The sequence below is a fragment of the Pituophis catenifer genome, unplaced genomic scaffold (genome assembly GCF_029215685.1).
Source record: "Pituophis catenifer annectens isolate HBS135680 unplaced genomic scaffold, rPitCat1.0.hap2 SCAF_2, whole genome shotgun sequence".
NCBI lineage: Eukaryota > Metazoa > Chordata > Lepidosauria > Squamata > Colubridae > Pituophis > Pituophis catenifer.
In genome coordinates this window covers 29,186,694-29,208,588 of record NW_027256882.1, presented here as the reverse complement: position 1 = coordinate 29,208,588, position 21,895 = coordinate 29,186,694, and the positions used below count along the sequence as shown (strand labels likewise).

Here is a 21,895-nt window from a genome sequence, read left to right as displayed (position 1 = left end):
GAGAAATAATGAGATTATCAAAAATATTCCAACGTCATGCTGTACTCTATAGGGTGCTTGCCTGTTTCTACATCTTTCTAATGTAGTGGGCCAACAGTATATATAACCTGCGGTTCTGCTTTAGGTCAGGGCTGCTTAGAAAGCTGCCAATGCTTTGCTGGAATCCATTGTGCACAGTGATTGTTTGCATGCTTAATATATGTTGAATCTTCAAAGTGATTGGTTGCTTTAGATGAGGCATGTTTTGGCCACAATATTCCCTTACTTTATGCTTTTTTTTTTTAACCTCTCTTCTCCCCCATTGACTGCCAGGAAGTAATCAGGTATGGCTTGCTGGTCCCGTCTCATTCCTTGGGATCCCACCTGGCCCAATAAGTCCTTATCTGGGATTCAACCATGAGGATCTGGTTACTGCTTGCTACCTGTACATTGAGAAAATCTCCCTGTTCCTACGAGCAATGTGGAAGGGAAATGTTGGACTGGATTTCTCTGAGGAATGGACTTCAGGCCAGGATCCGTTTCCAAGGAAGTTTTTATTCTGGTCAACTGAGCAGAAATAATTTCTATATAAGAATGTGTGATGACAATTTCTCAGCAGAGAAAAAGGAGGAAGGTGTAATTATATTTTTCTTTTTTTGATTCCTTTCCTGCTTCCCTGTATCCATTCTTTGTTTTTGTTTGATTTATATATTAGATTAAATTTTCTAATTAAAAAAAGGAATGTGTATCAAACAAAGAGTCAGCCTTTTCCTTGGCAAGGATTTTGTATATTTTATTAGATTAATATATTGAATTTAAAAAAGGAATGGGTATCAAACAAAGAGTGGTACATTGTTGCATGAACATCTGTATTACCAATCTTTTTTCCAGCCCTTGGAAATGCCTTTTGGAAACATTTCTCTTACCATATACAGGCAGTCATCTCCTCTTGTTAAGCCCCCTTTTCCAGCCCTGCTGGGTATGTGACTTTCTCACTTTGACTTAATGGAGACTTCTGTGTATGCAAAGTTACAGACGCACAAGGCATTTAACATGGGTGTGCTTGGAAGCATCTCTGGGCAGCAGGAATGAAGCTGGCTCCCTTTGAGCCTCTGACCCACTGATTCTCCTGGGTCTTAAATCCTTGGCAGACACAGCAAATCAGTCATAAAGTTTGGGAGATGTAGAGAGGTTTTGATCTCCACTGAGTCACCCCTAAGAAAGTGCAAAATCTATACATCAGCTTTCTGGAAAGTATTGCCCTCCAAGTCTTTTGCCCAAACTGTTTGGGAATAATAAAGCTAACTCCTGTGGAGATTGGGAAGGCTGCTCAGAGCAAGTCTTCCCCCAAGTGAGATTTAGGCTCTGCAAGGATGCAGACAGAAAGAATCTCTCCTATCTAGATGTGGTTTGGAAGGTGGGTGTTATTGTTATTGTTCCAGGTTTCATTATTCTATTCATAGGATGAAGCTGGAAATAATTTAGCAGCTGTGCATACAAACAAGAACTTCATAAATATTTATGGCACAACACGTCCCTAATCTTGGGAAGCTAAGTAGGTCAGGCTTCACTCTCCAAAGTTGCAAAAGTAGGTTTTGGGGAGTTATCCTGCACTCCCGTTTCTCTGCAGTTTCCTTGGCAAGATTTTTTGTAAGCAGATTTCCCTTCAAAGACCTGAGAGGATGGGACAGGCCAAGGCCTCTGAGATGGCTTTGTGCCTAAAGCAGGACCGGAAATGAGCGTCTCTCAGGCTGTAGCCTGGTGACCACCAAACTGGGCTTTCTTCCTCCCCAAAAAATCTATCCATGCAGCTGTTCCTGCTACTCCAGCCCTAAATTCAAGGCTGCAGTTTTCAAGATCCAGTATCTTCCAAATAACACCTACTTTCCACCTTTCAATCTGAGCTTCAAAGTTTGGTTCTGAGGAAATGGACTGTTCGTCTGAGTAGGGACTTATGGCTTTTGACCTCGCTCTATAGACCATCCCCTCTGACTCTTAGGTTGGCTTTATTTAATTTTGCTTGATTATCTACTGTACAATTTTTTTCTCACATCTCCCCACCAAGGGGGGAGAACCACAAAAGTATCAGTCCCTTGGTGCTGCTCTCAGGCCCCAGCTGTCAAAGTCTTAACAAGGAGGCCCCTAAAAACAAAGGAGATCACAGCAGGAGTTGTGAATAAACCTGGAGATCCTGTGCTGAAAACCACAATCCCTTTTCTCCTCAACTCAGTATTTCTACAGCTCTTCATGAAGGTCACCTGCAGGGCAGAACAGCCTTTACATCTGAAATTTTACACTGGTTTTGTCACTGCCCCAAACTCCCCCAAAATATTTGCTATTTATGTGGTTTCTTCCACTTGCGTGCCTCATTCTTGACACAATCTGAACAGACATGCTTCGTATGCTGAATTCCTGGAACAGTTAGGAAAAGATGAACTTTGAATCCCTCCACTCTACGCTCACTTTCTCCTCATAAGAGCCATGGTGGCGCAGTTTGGCAGCTCAATTCCCACCGGCTCAAGGTTGACTTGGCTTTCTATCCTTCCGAGGTCGATAAAATGAGGACCCAGATTGTTGGGGGCAATATGCTGACTATGTAAACCACTTAGAGAGGGCTATAAAGCACTGTGAAGCGGTAAATAAGTCAAGGTGCTATTTCTATTATATGAGGAGCCACAATCTCTTAACTATAGTCTGGGTGCTCCTATCCCAAAGAGATGCTGGCTGGGGGAATTCTGGGGCTGAAAATCTCGGGGGCACCCAGGGAGAAAAAGGCTGGGATTATGCCTGTGGCATTTCTATCATCTACCATGATAAAAATGCAAAGAACACTCCCAAAAAGATTTTTACATAATTGCACAATTTCTGCAAAAATAAATATTCAGCAACTTCTGCTGCTGATGGCCAGATAGCCTTTATCAAACTAGTATGTTCCAATTTTTTTCTTTCTTCCTTTCTGACTGATATCATGACATATTTGCCTACAAAAAAATCAGGCAAATTCTTTGTAGTCAAATTAAATAGTCAATTTCTCAGCTGGACTTACAATGTGACATTAGAAATGAAATTCAAACCCTGTCTACACTCATCACTTTGGGCCTCATGTGGATTTTCTAGTGTACGATAAGGTTGGAAAGTTTCCTGAAGCATCATGCACACTCAGGGAACTTAAATGGTTTTTCCCCTGTGTGTATGATTTAGAAGGCTATCCTTAGTACTGAAATCTTTCCCACAGTCTGGACACTCATATGGTTTCTCTCCTGTGTGAGTTCTCTGGTGTCTAACCAAGCTAGAATTTTCACTGAAACGTTTCCCACAATCAGGACATACAAATGGTTTCTCTCCTGTGTGAATCCTCTGGTGTCTAACCCAGCTGGAATTATCACTGAAACATTTCCCACAATCAGGACATTCAAAGGGTTTCTCTCCTGTGTGAGTTCTCTGGTGTCTCACCAGATGGAAATTTTGACCGAAACTTTTCCCACAATCAGGACATTCAAATGGTTTCTCTCCTGTGTGAGTTCTCTGGTGTCTAACCCAGCCGGAATTATCACTGAAACCTTTCCCACAATCAGGACATTCAAAGGGTTTCTCTCCTGTGTGAGTCCTCTGATGAGTCACCAGGTTTGAATTCTGACTGAAACCTTTCCCACAATCAGGACATTCAAAGGGCCTTTCTCCTGTGTGAATCCTCTGGTGTGTCACCAGGCTGGAATTATCACTGAAACCTTTCCCACAATCAGGACATTCAAAGGGCTTCTCTCCTGTGTGAGTCCTCTGATGAGTCACCAGGTGGGAATTTTGACTGAAACCTTTCCCACAATCAGGACATTCAAAGGGCCTTTCTCCTGTGTGAATCCTCTGGTGTCTCACCAAACCAGAATTCCGAATGAAACTTATTCCACAATCTGGACACTCATATGGTTTCTCTCCTGTGTGAGTCTTCTGGTGTATCACCATTTTGGAATTCTGACTGAAACATTTCCCACAGATAGCACATTCAAAGGGTTTATCTCCTTTATGAGTCCTCTGTTGTCTCATGAGTGGGAATTTCCAATGAAACTTTCACACAAATTGGACATTCGTATGTTTTCTATCTGGTATTCTATCTAATGTATCATCATGTCGCCATGTCACTAAAGTATTTACCACATTGGGAGCCCTTGTATTTCTTCTCTCCTGTCTGGGTCCTTCCATGAACCACAAGGAAGCTGTTGTGACCAAAGCTTTTGCCACATTCAGAGTATTTGTATACCTTTTCTCCAGTCTGGATCCCCTCTGGCATAATCAGCTGTGATTTGCAAGTTGTATCTTTCCCAGAACAGACACGTCTATGGAGCTTTTCCACAATTAACATTCTTGAGGAGGTGAAAAATATGGATGATCCCTTGTTTAGTGGTGCTTTAATTTACTGGTGATTTTCTTCCTCCCAGAGCGAGGCCTGTAACACTGTCTGCTTTACGTGGCTTCCTCCCCAGTAACTTCCAGATATTTCCCCCTTTTCCTGAATGGAAAAATAATCTCTCTTGACTTTTCATGTATCTTTGAGATCCACATACTTCCAACTAGAAATCTCTTCTTGATTTTCTCTCCTTTGTTTCTCTCCTGTTGGTGAAGGAAAAAAAACTGTGTGGTTTTCTGAAGGAAATGGAAAATATTTTGATTTCTGGCTTAATTTTCTTTCCTTTTCAATGGTGCTTGTTATTATTAATTGTCCAGAGTACTCTCATTGCCATCTTCTTTGTCCATAAGATTCAAAGAAAAGTGTAACTTTAATTGCGTATAAAATGGTTGCAGAAGATGTGAAAAAGAGAAAAAAGTATACATTACAACAGATAAGCAAAAATGCCACAATATTACAATATTCTCTTACATTATTATTCATTTGACACATGGAAATACTACCGAGATCCAAGTTAAAATATCCATTCAAACATGAAATTCACTTGTTGACTTCAGTCAATCACAATTTCTTAGCACTGCAAAGGATTACCGTGTTTCCCAGAAAATAAGACCCGCCCAGAAAATAAGCGCTAGAATTTTTTAGCATGTGCCTAATATAAGCTCTAGCCCAAAAATAAGCCCTAGTTAAGAGCCCTCCCGCTCCATCCCAGCGTCTGTTTTTGTTTGCCCAGGGCCATGACCACCGCTGTGATGGGATAGACAGCTGCATGGCCTCTCAGGCAGGCCAGATCACGTGCCTCCCCCCCACATGCCTCTGCCTGCTGCTGCCACAGCGGTGATGTGGCCTCAATGTCAAGAAAGCCAGGGCCGGAGGCAAGCAGAGGCTGCCTCTTTTCTATCCCTGCCCTGAATCGGGGAATCTGGCGGGTAGGCAGCACTGGCCAGAGCCTCAATAATCAGCTTCTCTCTCTCACCCTCACTCTGAAGCAGTGTCTGGAGGCAGCCTGGACTGTCCCACAGGCTTTACCGGCTTTCTCTTCCTCTGCAAAAGAGTGGAAAGAAAGCCGGGTGTCCTGAGACATCCCACTCTGAGTCAACTCAAGTTTCACTCGGTGGGGGAGGAAGGCTTTGGAAACTGCCTTTTCACTGACATTCATCATCAATAATGTAATCCGTCCTTTTATCTTTTTTCAAAAAATGATTTGTATTTACCACGATTAGCCTCTTTGAATGCCAATGGGAAGGCGCGGTATGAATTCCATGCATGATCCACAGAAATACAGACACTCACGCCTTCAATGCTCACAACCCTTCTTCACTTGGCGTGCACCACTGTTTTATGGGTGCGTTCAACTTTGCAGCTCAACTAAACTCTTCAGTTGTGGCAGGCTGCAGTTCCCATCACCTTCAGGAAGACTTGTGATGAAAAAAATAAAGACATCCTCTGAAAATAAGCCCTATGGGTCTTTTGGACTAAAAATAAATATAAGACCCAATATAATTTTCAGGGAAACAAGGTATCATCAAATATACCTGGAAGTGCTAGGGATAGATTATACAATTGCAGATATAGGCATACAGAGAGAAATATAAATACACATACCTATAACAGTATGTATGTGGAAAATTGATGTCTTTCAAGCCTGAAAAAATGTCCCAAAAATGGTTACAGCCAAACCTCCTGAGCTAATTTTAAAGATGTGGGGGCTTTAAATTATGCTTAAAGCCTTTGCAGGATTTGAAGCACCAGTTTTGCCCATGGAAGTCCTAATCTCCAAGTAAGGACAGAAAATACTGTCCACAACCCCTCTGATGACATCCCAATTCATGTAGTCCCAAAAAAATGTTCAATCAATCAATTCCAACTTCTCACGGAAAAAAAAGATATTGCAAAGTTGGAATTGATTGACTGAACTTTTTTTTTAGTCCAACAAACTTGTTTCCCTGCACACGATGGCGAGAAACGCGACAGAGAAACGCGATGGATGTGGAAATCAGGTTAGCAAAGAAATGCTTGGGGGAAGCGAGTGGCATCTGGGCAGTGGTGGGTGGGGCAAGCTCTGTAGTATGGCACTGCGCTGCAATGGGGAAACAGAGCAGCCATCGTGAGAGAAGTTGGGGCTTCTGTGCCTAGACCCGCTTGCCCCTTCCTTCCTTCCCTCCTTCGCTGCTGGCCATCACTCCATTCAGCTCCTTTGTGTGCAGGTGTCTTCTGGAAGGATTTGCCTTGTTGCCCCCTTGTGAGCACCGCGGTTGCTGCCCAGCTTCTTCAATGGCATGGCTGACGGGGAACCAAGATCTGGCTGACCGCAAAATGATCCTTTCTGAGACCAGCCCAACCTGCGGTTTTCGGAGTGCAGGGGCTGCGGGTCGCCCGTGGCCATAGGCAGAATCAGCTCTACATGGGCAGCATGTGCTAGGGGACCCAGGGGCTGCAGGGAGGGCTGGGGAGGGGAGAGCTGTATGAAGGCTCCACGTGTATGAGAGATTGCTGCAAGTCAACTCCTCCCATGGGTGAGGTCTGCACTTTCAATGCCGTTGCTAACTGGACTAATCTGGCTGTCTCCGAAAACAGTAAGGGCCGAGTTCAACAATTTCTCTAGAGATTTTAAGACCACCAACGTTTTTACAGAAAGGCCTCTTCCCTCCTCCCCGACTGCTAAAGAAGACACATCACACATTGCTGTGTGACGTTGTCAAGAGTATTGCCAGGATTGCTGTGACTATAAGATTAGTTACAAACTGCAAAGGTTCAATCAGGCCAATCTCCGTCTTGCAATTAACCACAAGCCTTCCCCGCCCTAGTTAATTGCCCATTGACTCACTATATAAGTAGGAGCTTGTTGCCTGCCAAACAGATCCAGAGATCCTGATTGATCCAGCTTAAGATTCAGCAAGCCAAGCCAAGCAGCCCGAAGAAGCCTGGACTCAGAGAGCTGAGTAAAGAGATAAAGCTGAAACAAAGTCACTGATTAATACCTGAGCTAGAGCTGAAGCTCAGAGCCAGAGAGCCAGAGAGAAGGGAGAAGAAAGCTTGCCTTTGCTGAGCTGAGCATGCAAGCCAGCATATGCCTGCAAGCTAGCATCTGCTGTTGTCTCTGAGCTGTGGTTGCTGCTGCTGCTGCTGCTGAGGCCACGACCAAGAGGAAGAGCTGGAGAATTTCCCTGCTAGAAGCTTCAAACCACGATGCTGACTGGATCAACTCTACAGGTGATTTGACTCACAGAAGCCCTCTACAGGACTCCCTCATTCATCACTGCTGAGAAGCCTACAGCTGCCCCGCTTCCCACTGCCTCGATGATATATCGATCCTGAAACTACTTAGTGTTGTATTAGCTTTTTCCTTTCCCCTTGGAAAGGGTTAAGAGGACTGGTTTCAGTATTGCAGGAGAGGAATTTGGGGAGACGGCCTGGCTTCAGCTAATGAAGATAAGTGTTAGTTATTGAGGTGTTTTAAAGACATTAGTACTTTTTAATGTTTTTAGTAAAGTATATTTTTACAAGACTCCTCTGTCAGTTTTATTTCAGCCCCAGTGCGTTTGCATGTGAACAGGTTCACGGTTCGTTGGGACAAACCTCAACTCCTCGTAACAGATGTGTTCCGAATGGCTGTATAAAACCTGTAATATTTTGGCAATGATTTTCTATTACTAACAGAAGAAAATACCAGTAACTGTAACCCTGTTACAGGACATCTGGGCGGTGGTGGGTGGGGCAAGCTCCGTGACATTGCGCTGTGCTGTAATTGGGAAACAGGAAATGGAGCGGCTGACATGAGGGAAGGAGGCTGCTTTCCTTCTATCTTCTCCCTGCTCCTTCTTCCCTCATGCCGGCCGCTCCATTTCCCATTTCTCCATTGCAGCGCCACGCCCAGCAGCTGGAAGACGGGGATGGGCCACCCCTTCTCCTTTTGGCCCACCGTATATAAGACGCCCCTCATTTTCAAGTAAAGTTTTTTTTTTTTAAAGTAGCATCTTCTACACAGAAAAGTACAGTATTTTTTAAAAAGTGCCGCATTAGTACAAGTACAGTTGAACCTGGTTAATACACAGAATAGGAAACACCATGGCAAGATATGGAAGTAAAACAACAAAAATCCAGTGGCGGATTCAGTCCAATCTTGTTGCCAAGAAAACAGTGTAATAGAATAGCAGAGTTGGAAGGGACCTTGGAGTTCTTCTAGTCCAATCCCCTGCTCAGGAAAGAGACCCCTATACCCATGATGGCAAACCTATGGCACACATGCCACAGGTGGCACGCGGAGTTGTATCTGTGGGCACGCAAGCATTGCCCTAGGTCAGCTCCAGCTCGCATGCCGGCCAGCTGATTTTCAGGCCTTCTGGGCCCACTGGAAATTGGGATACGGACTGTTTCCAGCCTCCGAAGTCCTCCGGGTGGGGTGGGGAAGGCCGTTTTTGCCCTCCTCAGGCTCCAAGAAAGCCTCTGGAGCCTGGGGAGGGCGAAAAAACGGGCCTACCAAGCCCACCATGCCACATGTCAAAAGCGGGAGGAGCACAGGGGGGGTCGCTCACGCATTGAATTACGGGTGTGGGCACGCGCATGTGCAACCCTCCATGCTCCTCCCACTTTGGGCATGCGACCGCAAAAAGGTTAGTCATCACTGCCCTATACCATTCCAGACAAATGGCTGTCCCGTCTTAAAACTTCCTGATGAACTAGATGACAACTTTGTCATCCAAAAGGTCTCCTATAGTGATCTAAAACCCACTCCAGCACAATACTAGGGAAAAAGAAAAATAAGAATTCTAAAAGAAGTGAGTCTTTCCGATAAATTGAAAGGCAAAAGGATAATACCAGCACATAGCCTGAACCTACAAAAATGAAATCAGGAAAGCTACAGCTCAGAATGAACTAAGACCTCCCACAAATGAGAAAAATAACCTTTAGTAAGTTTCTTTCAAACATGTAAAATTCAAGAAAAAAGTCAAGGAAACAATTGGTCCACTAATGGGAGAAGATGACAAGGAAGTGACTGGCAGCAGGGAGAAAGTGGAGCTGCTTAGTTCATTCTTTGCATCTGTTCTCACGCAAAAAGAAAAAATAGCTCAACCCACCAAAAACAGAACTGTAAAAGACAGACTAGGAATACAAATTAAAATAGGCAAGAAAATGGTAAGAGAACACCTGTCCACTGTAGACAAGTTCTAATCACCAGGATCAGATTGATTACATCCTAGAGTTCTGAAGGAGCCGGCAGACGTGATCTAAGAAGCTTTGAACCATATCTTTCAAAGATCTTCGTGCACTGGGCCAGCAGAGATGACAGGCTCCCGATCCTCTGTAGCTGCTCTGCTCCTGCAGGCAGCTCTCTGTCTCCCACCACTGCCAGACAGCCTTGGGACTGCCTCAGCCTCTGGAATCTCCCCATAGGACAATCCTGGTTGTTGTTGTTGTTGTTGTTGTTGTTGTTCCTTCTCCCTCCTCCTCCTCCCCCTCCCTGGGATTTGATAAAACTGTGACAATCAACTCTTTTTCCAGTCCACTGGTAGTTCCCAGGTGTTCAAGGATCTTTGAATGTTGTGGTTCTGAGATCAGGTCTGCCAGTTTCTTCAGAACTCTGGCATGTAATCAATCCAATGGATTACTACCCTTTTCTTCTCCTACATGTGGGGACATCTGCCTCTCCCGAAGAGCCTTGGTGCACAGCCTTGGTGCACAGGTGAGGAGAGGAGACCAGAGGGATGGACAGAGGTCAGCAAAGCTGCTAGAGAGGAAGCAGCCCCACCCCTCCTCACAAGGAAAAGCTGAGGAAGGATGATTTAACCAGATGCTGATTAAAGGTGTGTGTTGGAAACACCTGCTTGTTTTGAAGTCCACCTTCTCGGCTTTAATGGATCCTGTTCCTTAAACTTTGGACTATGGATTTGCTTGTGGACTTTGGACTTGACTCTCAGACTGTGCTTTTGTTATTAGAACTCTGAACTTGTGGGTATTGTTACTTCCTTCTTTGCCTCATGATCAGCTAAGACCTAATTTGTAGAGCAGGGGAATTCAGACTGGGGCTGAGGGCTATGGCGGAGCTTCACTGGCACCATTGGTGGATCGTTTGACACTGTGATAAGTGAGCAATAAACAGACGCTATTAAGCCCTGCCTTGCCACCATGACTTGGGTCAGAACACTGATGTAGTTTCCATCTTCAAAAAAGGGGAAAATGGATTCGCAAAACTACAGACCAATCAGCCTGACACAGGGGTGAAATGTAAAATCTGTTACTACCAGTTCTGTGGGCGTGACTTGGTGGTGGTGGGGGTAATGTGACTGGGTGGGCGTGGCCAACTTTTTTTTTTTTTTTTTTTAAACTTTCCAAAGCATTTTTTCTAATGCTTTGAAAAGCCTCTCTGCTGATCAGGAACTCATATGGGATTGTCAAGAGAAGCTCTTTAAACAATGCCTCTCTGCCGATCAGGGAACTCAGCTGGGAACGTCAGAGACTTTTCAAAGCATTTTTTTTACCACCTCTTTGGCCAAGAGGTTGCAGAAAAAAATGCTTCGAAAAGCCTCTATTGATCCCAGCTGAGCCGTGCGATCATCAGAGGCTTTTTTTTTTTACTTTTAAAAACATTTTTTCATCGGAAGAGGTTGTAGAAAAAATGCTTTTAAAAGTAAAAAAAAAAAAGCCTCTGATAATCGTGCGGCTCAGCTAGGCATGGTGGGGGCAGTGATTTTTGCTACCGGTTCTCCGAACCACCCGCCACCATCGCTACCAGATCAGGTGATCCGGTCCGAACTGGGAGCATTTCACCCCGGCCTGACATCAATGCCTGAAAAGATCCTAGAAATCAAGCAACAGATCTGCAAACAACTAGACGCAAGCAAATTTATAACCAGAAGCCAACATGGATTTTTTTAAAAAAAAGATCATGCCAAACAAATCTTATTTCATTCTTTGACAAAGTGACTCAATTAGTGGACCAGCAAAATGCTGTGGACATAGTATACTGGAATTTCAGTAAGGCATTTGATAAAGTAGATCTCTCTACTTCTTGGTAAGCTAAAAAATATGGGATAGCTACATCACCATTGGATGGATTTGTAACTGGCTGACAAGTAGCACTCAACGTGTAGCCCTCAATAGAACTACATCTATATGGAGGGAAGTAAGCAGTGGGGTAACCCAGGGTTCTGTTTTAGGCCCAGTTTTCTTCAATATCATCATAAACAATTTAGATGAGGGAATAGAAGGGGAACTCATCACATTTGGAGATGACACTAAATTGGCAGGAATAACCAACACCCCAGAAGACAAGCTCAAGATACAGAAGAATCTCAATAGATTTGAACATTGGGGCCTATCTAAGAAAATGAAATATATGGTTTTACACTTAGTCAAGAAAAACCAAATGTCAAGGTACAGCATAGGTACAACCTGGCTCAATAGCTGTACCTGCGGCAAGGATCTTGAAGTCCTAGTGGACAATCGCTTAAATGTAAGCCAACAGTGTATTGCTGTGGCCAAAAAAGGCAAAACAATACTAGGCTGCCTAAACAGAGGGGTAGAATCTAGATCACATGAAGTGTTAGTACCAATTTATAATCCTTTGGTAAGACCACACTTGGAATACTGCATCCAGTTTTCATCACCAGAGACTTAAAAAGACATTGAGACTCTATATTAACCCAGAGAAGAGCAGTAAGGATGATTAGGGGGTTGGAGGCTAAAATATAAAAAAGGGTTGCAGGAATTGGGTAAGTCTAGTGAAAGGAAGGACTAGGGGTGACATGATAGCAGTGTTGCAATACTTGAGGGGGCAAGAAGAAGGGGGTTAACTTATTTTTCAAAGCACCAGAAGGCAAGACAAGACAAGTAGTGGATGGAAACTAATCTAGGAGAGAAGCAGCCTAGAACTAAGGAAAAATTTCCTGACACTGTGCACAATTAACCAGTGAAAAAGCTTAGTCTTCAGAAGTTGTGGGTGCTCCATCACTGGTGGCTTTTAAACAGAGACAGGACAGCCATTTGTCTGAAATGATATTGGGTCTCCTGCTTGATCAGGAGGTTGGAATAGAAGACCTGCAAGGTCCTTTCCAGCCCTGTTACAAACCCTCCAGGGACGGAGCAGCCACAACCTCTGGAGGGAAGCCATTCCCAAAGAATCAACCTCCACTTGAAAGAGGCTTTTTCAAGCTTCCCACCAGCAGAAATTGCAGCCCCCAGTTTCCCAGCCTGCAGCACCAGTGGGCTTCCATTTGGGGAGGGAAGGAACCTGCAGCAGCAGCAGCTGAGAGGCTTCAGCCCAGTTGCTTCCCCGCTTCCAGCCCAAGTTGCTCCCGGACTCTCCTCCCACCTGCAGCCCTCAACTCACCTGCCAGCTGCTGCTTCCACCATGGAAACAGCACAAAAGCCGCTCTGCACACACCAACTTCCTCCCATGAGTCATCCGGAAGAGGACGTTCCTTTGCGCTTCTCCTCTCCTCCCATCCTTTCTAGCTATGCAGTACTCGATGGTTTTAACTCCTTTAAGCCCAACCACAGAAACCACCCGCTGTATTGTCTGCTCTCTAGGCAGTTGCCTGTTTGGCCACCATCGCCAGATAGGAGGCAGAAAAACACACTTGTCCTGTCTCTACTACGTTTGCAAAATGTTTCGCTGATTAAATGCGATCAAGCCGTTTTTGACTTTAGCAACCGACCTTTGCAACTGAGCCAGCTGAAATAGTGAAATGTGATGCTGCTTAACCTTGCCAAGATGAGCTATGTGCTCAGCCCTGAAAGTTCATGAAGGTTTTACAGAATTACACAATCAGCTTTCTTAGGGGTGACTCTCAGTGGAGATCAAAACCTCTCTAATACCCCAAAACTTTATGACTGATTCCTTGTGGCTCCCAAGATTTTAGGACATGGCAGCACCATCAGGCCAGACACTTCAGGGGAGCCAGCTTCACTCCTGCTGGCCAGGGCTGCATCCAAGAGCTCCCAGCAAGAAGCTTGGTTCCTGGAGGAGGAAAATTTATATCTGCTAAATGCCATGTGTAAATTCTCTAAATCTGCCTGCATGGAAATCTCTATGTATGCAGCAGGGCTTAGAAAATGGGGGCTAAGAAAGAGGGGGTGATTGTCAATATATAGTAGAAGAAATATTTTTGAAACACATTTTAAAAAGAAAACAAAAGGGAAGAGTAGAATATCCCACCAAAGCATATGGTTGACTAATAACCAGGCTAACCTTTTTAGAGGGACAGCCTGCACTGTCATTTTCAGTGGCGATCCAGTAAGGTTTGGATGGTGATAGTGGTCTTTTAGGTCTTTTATCTTTGATGGGAAGATAACAGTGTTCCGTGAGCCTTTGGCGTTTAGTCATGCCAGCCACATGACCACGGAGACGTCTTTGGACAGTGCTAGCTCTTCAGCTTTGAAATGGAGATGAGCACCGCACCCTAGAGTCAAGAACAACTAGCACATATGTTCAAGGGGAACCTTTACCTTTAGTGGTCATTTAGCTTTCGGATCTGAGCTCTGTTGAATGGAGGAATCTGGAATAAAAGAACTGCAAGGTATATTTTATTGATTTCCTTTTCATTCAGCTCCCTAACCAACCTATGGTCACTAGCCACGGTCATCCCTATCTTCAAAAAGGGAGATCCCAGCCTAGTCGAAAATTACAAATCAGGACTTCCGGTTTGCTCTTCGTAGCCACCAGACGGTCTCTTGGGACCGCCAGCCCCTTCGCCTGTAAAGAGCCGCCTGTACAGCGCAAAGGCGGCTCGAAAAACCCCATTTCCAGGAGGAAATGTGGGATAGAGCAGGTGAGTGCAGGTAGAGCTCTCCGTAGCCCCCAGGGGTTTTTTTTTTTACTCTTGGGGGCGGGCGGAGGAATGCTCCCTATAGCACTTGCCGCCCGCTCCGGGCGTTGGGAGACTTCTGCCTTTTTGCAGAACAAGGCTACGAAGACAAGCCTTTTAAGATATTTAACAGATTAACTAAAGATGATGAGATTTGGATTTGGATCTGTGACCCTAAATTGCAAGTATTAATACTTATTTTACAAAGGATATTCAACAAAGTAAAAAAGACCTTTTAAAATGGCGATTGCCGAAACTGGAGCAGGGAAGCTGAAAAGAGAAAGTCCTTCCGTTTCTTATTAAGTTACAAAATAGCAGAATAAATGCTCCTGGTTACATTTGAAGGGATTTGAGCTGGATCTGTGACCTCGAATTGCAAGTATTTCACTTATTTTATAACAATTATTGAAGAAGGAAAAGGAAAAGGAAAAAAGAATCTTTAAAAAGGGCGATTGCCGAGGCTTGAGAAGGGGCTGAAAGGGAGAGTCCTTCCGTTTCTTATTGAGATACAAAGTAGCTGAATAAATATTTTTGGCTACACTTTAAAATAAAGCTCTACTTTTGTGTTTTTTCTTTTCCTGGAGATTTGATATTCATCTTGGTTGGAAAGAGGTTTTTTTTTTTCTCTGCTGCCTCTCTTTTCTTTTTAAGAAAAATAGTTTGTCTGTGTTGAAACATGGCATTAAAGTTGGACAAACAAGCAATGGGGGGGGATTCCCCCATTAACAAAATACGTAACCAAGTTTTAAAGCTCCAGTCTCAGAAAACCGATTTTAATATAATTGAATTTCTTTTGGAGGAGATTGTAAGAAGGGATGAGATTGTGAATCAGAACTTTGAAAAATTTAAGCAGGAAATTAAAGAATTAGTGCAATTAAAGTTTGATATTTTGAATCGAAAGATTATTAAAATGGCTAATGATCTTGTAGGATTTATGACTAAGTTGGATGAAAATACTAACTTATTAGAGTCTAAAGTGGAAGAAATTGAGGACAATTTGGATAATAAAATACAAAAAATTGAAAATGATTTGACAAATACTCAAGACAATAGCTCAGAAGAAAAATCTAAAATGGAGGTTGAACAAAAGTCTTGTAATGTAGAAAATTTACAACAACGGATTGAAAGAGAGGTCTTAATGATGCATTATAATTTTACAGAATATGCGATCAGACTCAGAGGTTTACAGGAAAATAACAGAGATGATTTAAGGAAAATATCTTCTGAAATTCTGGCTGGGATTTTAAAGGTTCAACCTGGGGAAGTGTTTTGTAGGATTGATAGAGTGTACAGAATAAACTCCTGGATTGCAAAGCAAAGGCAATTGCCTAGAGATGTGGTGATTTATTTTACAGACAAGGAAATTAGGAATAAAATTGTGCAAAATTCCTTCAATTCTACTTTGCAATTGTATGGAAGGAAGATATGGATCTACAAAGAGCTTCCCCCCAAGATGTTAATGGAAAGGAAGAAATTTGGTTTTCTGGTGACTGAGTTAAAATACAGAAATATTCCATTTAGGTGGAATGCCCCAGTTGGCATAATATTGAGATATCAAGGAGAAAGATACCAATTAGATACTGTTGAAAAAGCGGAAGAATTTTATCAAAAAATTTTGAAAATGAACTTAACATCTATAGGCACAATACAGGATAAGCAGAAGGAGTTGGAAATAAAGGGAAAACATCGAATTACAGAGGTTGTGGTAGACAAACTGTCTTTGGATTCTCTTGATACTCCAGCTGGATTATCTACAAATATGAGAGAAGCGGCATCTGATTTCAACGTGATGATCCAACAAGATCAGTTTATAAAGCAGAATGAAAACCGATCAGTTGATATACAACTTGTAGAAAGGAAAACAGGATGGAAATCAAACCCACAAAAAGAAAAGAAAAAAAGAAATAGGTCTCATAAAAACAGAAATTTCTAAACTAAGCAACGGTGAAGCCAGTGATTTTAAAAAAAAATGAATGAATATGTGAAAAGATAGTGGAGGCGAAGTATTGGTTAATATCATCCTGAGGACAGTGACAGACCTCTGCAATGCCGTAATTTTGGGATGTGAAAAGAGCCTTAATCTGTTGGATTTGAATTATCTATTTTGGATTTCTTTTCTTGTACTGATAAATATATTATAATTATTCTGAGCTACAAGGCAAGAGAGTTACGTTGGGGCATGCAGAAGATCTGGTTGTTACCCATTACGATGATGGGAATTAATAATCCTGATGAAAGCCACAATTACAACTATATGGAATACAATTATAATGTCACTCGGGTGGTTGTTTTTATTTTTATATATATATGAGGATATTCATTACTGATGGGGGCAGATGAAGACTGAAGACTTTGAACAAACTGTTGCACCAGGATGCTATGTTACCCAATTATGGATGGGGGACTCAACAATCTAGTGGAAAGACATCAAAGAAGATATTATATGTATTATAAATTTAAAGTTATTGTCTTTTTTTTTTTAAATAACGGAATATATGTATATATATATATATATTAGTAGAGTGGGCAGATATTAAGAATTGAATTGTTGTGTATGGTAATTTTGTAGGAAAGTGGGTGGAAATATGTTAGTCTACTGATGGATTAGCTTAAGAAAAGGGATGTTTAAGTGATATATTTAGGGTAGTGGAGGAAATGGACAGAGTTGAATAAATGTTAAATTAGGACTTATGTGGAAGGCTGCTTTGAAATGTTATATTAATATACACAAAGAATAAATGTTAAAGTAGGATTTATTATACAGTCTTAAAGTGGAAGGTTGTTTTGAAATGTTGTAACAATACATAGATATAAGTTTTGGGGAGGACAAAAAGGGTAGATTATTGCTAAATTGGGGGTTATAATAATATTATGCTAAACTAGAAGTTATCATACAATGTTATAGCAGACTGCTTTTTTTTTTTTTTTTTTTTTGAAATGTATGGTAAAAGGGGAAAGTAATAATATTAATAATATTTTTAGTAAGTAAGGGTCAGTATATAGAGGAGAGAGTAAGGCGATGGTAAAATATTATGTAATCTGTTATGAATTAGGTTTTTGGTGTGAAGAAGTCACGGGGGGATGGGTGGCGAGGGGGGGTTAGGGAGGAGGGGGGGAAGGAAAAAAGGGGAAAAATTTGTATTTGAAAACTTTTTCAATAAAAAAAAAAAAAAGAAAATTACAAATCAATCTCTTTATGCTGCGTCATCTGCAAAGTCATGGAATCAATCATCAACCAATCCATTACCCTCCACCTAGAAACACCTACTCTCTAATAAACAATTTGGTTTCAAAAAAATAAATAAATTATCCTGTAATCTACAACTTCTACACTGCAGAAACATATGGACTACAAATCTTGATCAGGGCGAAGCAATAGATGCAATTTACATAGACTTCTGTAAAGCCTTTCAGTGGTACATGACAAACTACTTCTAAAACTAAAATCCTATGGCATCTTTGGACCCCTCCATAATTGGATAGTGTGGCAAAATGTCAGCCACTTTCACAAGTCCACCGCATGGCCCAGGGATGAATCCAGGGTCCACTGAAAATGGTGGCTGTTTCCAGGACACAGTCATGAGGCCCAGGGATGCATGTCCTCCCGTCCTTCTGTAGGGAATTCAAAAATAAAATGGTAATGAAGGGAATAGTAATAATTGAATAGAAACTTGTTATTTTATTGCACAATATATGTTATGCTGCTACAAAAGTATTTTCCATTTAAGCATTTATTTGTTAAGCATTTGTATGTAAAATGTAAAAACATATGTATGAAATCAATTGTATCTTTCCTGCATTAAGATCTAAATATGACTGAATTTTACAATATAGTTAGATAATATGCTTTGTGGAACTTTTCTCCCATGTCTATGGTGTATATGCTTGGAGAAGGTCATGTGGGCATTATTCTGTTCTTTGGCATAGGAGAGGGGCCTGCTGAGGGATCTACAACTTCTACACTGCAGAAACATATGGACTACAAATCTTGATCAGGGCGAAGCAATAGATGCAATTTACATAGACTTCTGTAAAGCCTTTCAGTGGTACATGACAAACTACTTCTAAAACTAAAATCCTATGGCATCTTTGGACCCCTCCATAATTGGATAGTGTGGCAAAATGTCAGCCACTTTCACAAGTCCACCGCATGGCCCAGGGATGAATCCAGGGTCCACTGAAAATGGTGGCTGTTTCCAGGACACAGTCATGAGGCCCAGGGATGCATGTCCTCCCGTCCTTCTGTAGGGAATTCAAAAATAAAATGGTAATGAAGGGAATAGTAATAATTGAATAGAAACTTGTTATTTTATTGCACAATATATGTTATGCTGCTACAAAAGTATTTTCCATTTAAGCATTTATTTGTTAAGCATTTGTATGTAAAATGTAAAAACATATGTATGAAATCAATTGTATCTTTCCTGCATTAAGATCTAAATATGACTGAATTTTACAATATAGTTAGATAATATGCTTTGTGGAACTTTTCTCCCATGTCTATGGTGCATATGCTTGGAGAAGGTCATGTGGGCATTATTCTGTTCTTTGGCATAGGAGAGGGGCCTGCTGAGGGTGCACGGAGACATTCCTTAAAACTGAGAGATGCTAGGTAGATGTGTAATGGACAGGTACGGGAGGAGCTGAAGAGAAAGTAATCTGAGAAAACAAAGAGGGAGATAATGTATTCCTTTGAGGCATCTTGGATTAGCTGAAACCCCGGAGGACCTGTCCAATAAGTCCAAAGGAGGAGGGAAATGGACCGTCAGGAAAGGAAACTATAAAATGTAATGCTTTTGAAATTTTAGGTGTGGCTTCCTGGCTTAAACTCCTCTGTTGAGATCTGCTGGGATATACCCACCCTATTTTGCAAAATAGCTTTTATTATTTTCTTTTAATAAAATCTCTTTGTTTTCATCGACCCATACTTGTTGGTTGAATTCATTTCCAACACTTCCCTGACATGAGGATCAGAGATCTTCAAAAGGTGAGGAGGAGGAGGAGGAGGAGGAGGAGGAGGAGGAGGAGGAGGAGGAGGAGGAGGAGGAGGAAGTGAGGCCTGGTGGGGTGGGAGTCAGACCTAAGGTCTGCAGGGACCCAGTGGGAGTAAGAAATGATTCGGGTAGTTAAGAAAAGCAATCTCACTTAACAGCCATTGCAACATGCAACCGTAATTGCAAGGCCATGATAGTTGTATCTTGAGAACTATTTATATGTTGGCTGGGGAATTCTGGGGCTAAAAATCTAGAGGAAACCAAGGTAGAAGACTGAAACTCCACATATGGGAGTTACATAATTAATCTTCAAAACTATTACCCAGAAGCCATAATAAGGAATTTCACTACTTCTACAAAAGGAAATATCCAGAAACTGCTGCCAATAACCAGAAACAAAACGTTCTGCTGATAACCAGAAAAGTGAGCCTTTTTCCATTTCCCTTTTCTCTCCATCTATAAGTCTAGTTCTGAGATATGTTTGAGTAAAAAGAATAAGGCCAGAATTCAAATAGTCAATTTCTCACCCACACTTTCAATGGGAGATTACAAATGAAAAGCCATCGCTAAACTCATCTACTCTTGCCTCATATGTATTTCTTGGTGTGCAATAAGGGATGGTTTATGTCTGAAGTAACATCTACAGACTGGACATTTGAAAGGTTTCTCCCCTGTGTGAGTCCTCTGGTGTCTCATCAAATCAGAATTCTGAATGAAACTTATTCCACAATCCGGACACTCATACTGTTTCTCTCTTGTGTGAGTCCTCTGGTGTTTCACCAGGCTGGAATTACGACTGAAACTTTTCCCACAGTCAGGACATTTAAAAGGTTTCTCTCCTGTGTGAGTTCTCTGGTGTATCACCAGTTCAAAATTACGACTGAACCTTTTCTCACAGTCAAGACATTCAAAGGGTCTTTCTCCTGTGTGAATCCTCCGGTGTATTGCCAAACTGGAATTTCGACTGAAATTTTTCTTACAATCTGGACATTCATATGGTTTCTCTCCTGTGTGAGTCCTCTGGTGTCTCACCAAATCAGAATTCTGACTAAAATGTATTCCACAATCTGAACACTCATACGGTTTCTCTCCTGTCTGAGTCTTTTGATCTATCACCAGATGGGAATTCTGACGAAAACTTTTTCCACAAACCAGAGATTCATATGGTTTCTCTCCTGTGTGTGTTGTCTGGTGTATCACCAGATTGGAATTCTGACTGAAACATTTCCCACAATCTGGACATATGTACGGTTTCTCTGTGTGAGTCCTCTGGTGTATTATCAGCTTGGCCTGCTTGCTATAGCTTTTGCCACATTGAGACAACTGGTAGGGCTTTTCTCTGGTGTGAGCCTTTCCATGAACAACTGGGAAGCTGTTCTGACTAAAGCTTTTGCTACATTGGGAACAGGGCTTTTCTCCAGTAAGGATCATCTCAGGCATAATTCTACAATCTTTGCTTTTTCCACAATAGGCAGATCTGTGGATCTTTTCCACCACTGACATTCTTGGATTCTCAAGGACGTCAAAAATACTCTGAATCCCTTCTTGGATGGAGCATTGATTCAAGCTACTATTTCCTTCCTCACAGGGTGAGGCCTGCATTATGGTCTGCCTTATCTGGCTGTCCAAGTGACTTTTTTGTTTCCACTGACTTCCAGATATTTCCCTCTTTTTCTGAACTAGGAAATTATGCCCCTTGATATTTTGATATGTTTCTTCCAGATACTCTATATTTTTTTTGTCCATCTCAAAACTCTTTTCCTGGTTTTGTCTTCCTTGTCTGTAAACTGCTGGGGAAGAAGAGGAGTTTTGGGGTTTTCTGGAGGAACTAAAAAGATTTTGATTGCTGCCTTGGTTTCCTCTGCATTTTAATGCTGCTTGTGATTCAGTTCTCCACAGTGCTGTCTTTGGCATTCTTTTGCCTGTAAGATTCACATAAAAGGGTTAGTTTAATTATGGTTTATAAAATGGTTATACAACATTTTAAAAAAGCACATCCAAAGGCATTACATTACAATAAAAAGCAAGGATGGCAACATGCTAACTTAACCTCTTACATTAATTATTTATATTTTCAATATAAATGTCAAATGCCCATTCAGTTATGAAACTTGTTGACTTGGGTCAACAAAGAATTGCAAAGATCATCAAATATATGTGGAAGTGCTGGGGACAAATTATACATATATTCACATTTTTTTGGCCTAATTTTAGAGTGATGAGGTGGGTGGGTGTTAATTGATGAAATGATCCCAAGATCTGTGGCGAGATTTAAAGGACCATTTTTGCCCATGGAAGTTCACCACTCCAAATAAGAAAAAGGCAAGAAATACTGTCTACAATCATGCTGATGACATCCCAATTCAGGTAGTCCTGACTTACTGAAAGCCACTGGGACCGGCAAGTCCATTCCTAAATGGCATGGTCGTTAAGTATGACATCATTTACCTATGCCCACTTATGAAATCCTGGCTGTGGTCATTCAGCAAATCACTGTGGTCTGCTCAGTGCAATGTAATGTGACTGTGGCTTGCAACTTCCTGTCAATTTCCAATTGATTTTGTTTGTTAGGAGTCAGTTTCCAAATGGAAAGTCCATGACTGTGGGACACCACAAACATCTTGAATGCAAGCCAGTGCCATCCCCACATAACTGTGATAGCCACAACTTTGAGGAACATTTTAAAGTCTTTTATTCAGACCACTGAAACTTTG

The 21,895-nt window shown here is 41.9% G+C and overlaps 1 protein-coding gene across 1 annotated transcript; it reads right to left on the bottom strand.

The window, feature by feature from the left end:
• Positions 1-793: 793 nt before the first annotated feature.
• Positions 794-20,783, bottom strand: LOC139310055 (zinc finger protein 84-like). The gene is made up of 2 exons (XM_070934219.1): positions 19,835-20,783; positions 794-3,992 (listed from the first exon to the last, which is right to left on the bottom strand). The coding sequence occupies exons 1-2, from the start codon at positions 20,781-20,783 to the stop codon at positions 3,148-3,150; spliced, it is 1,794 nt and encodes a 597-aa protein (XP_070790320.1). The 3' UTR covers positions 794-3,147.
• Positions 20,784-21,895: the final 1,112 nt, after the last annotated feature.

Coding starts and splice junctions, on each gene's coding strand:
- LOC139310055 (XM_070934219.1), bottom strand. CDS start 20,783: ATGCAGGCCTCACCCTGTGAGGAAGGAAATAGTAGCTTGAATCAATGC. Junction 3,993..19,834: donor AGGGGAGAAACCTTTCAAAT/GTCCAGTCTGTA, acceptor CTCATAAAGGAG/ATAAACCCTTTGAATGTGCT.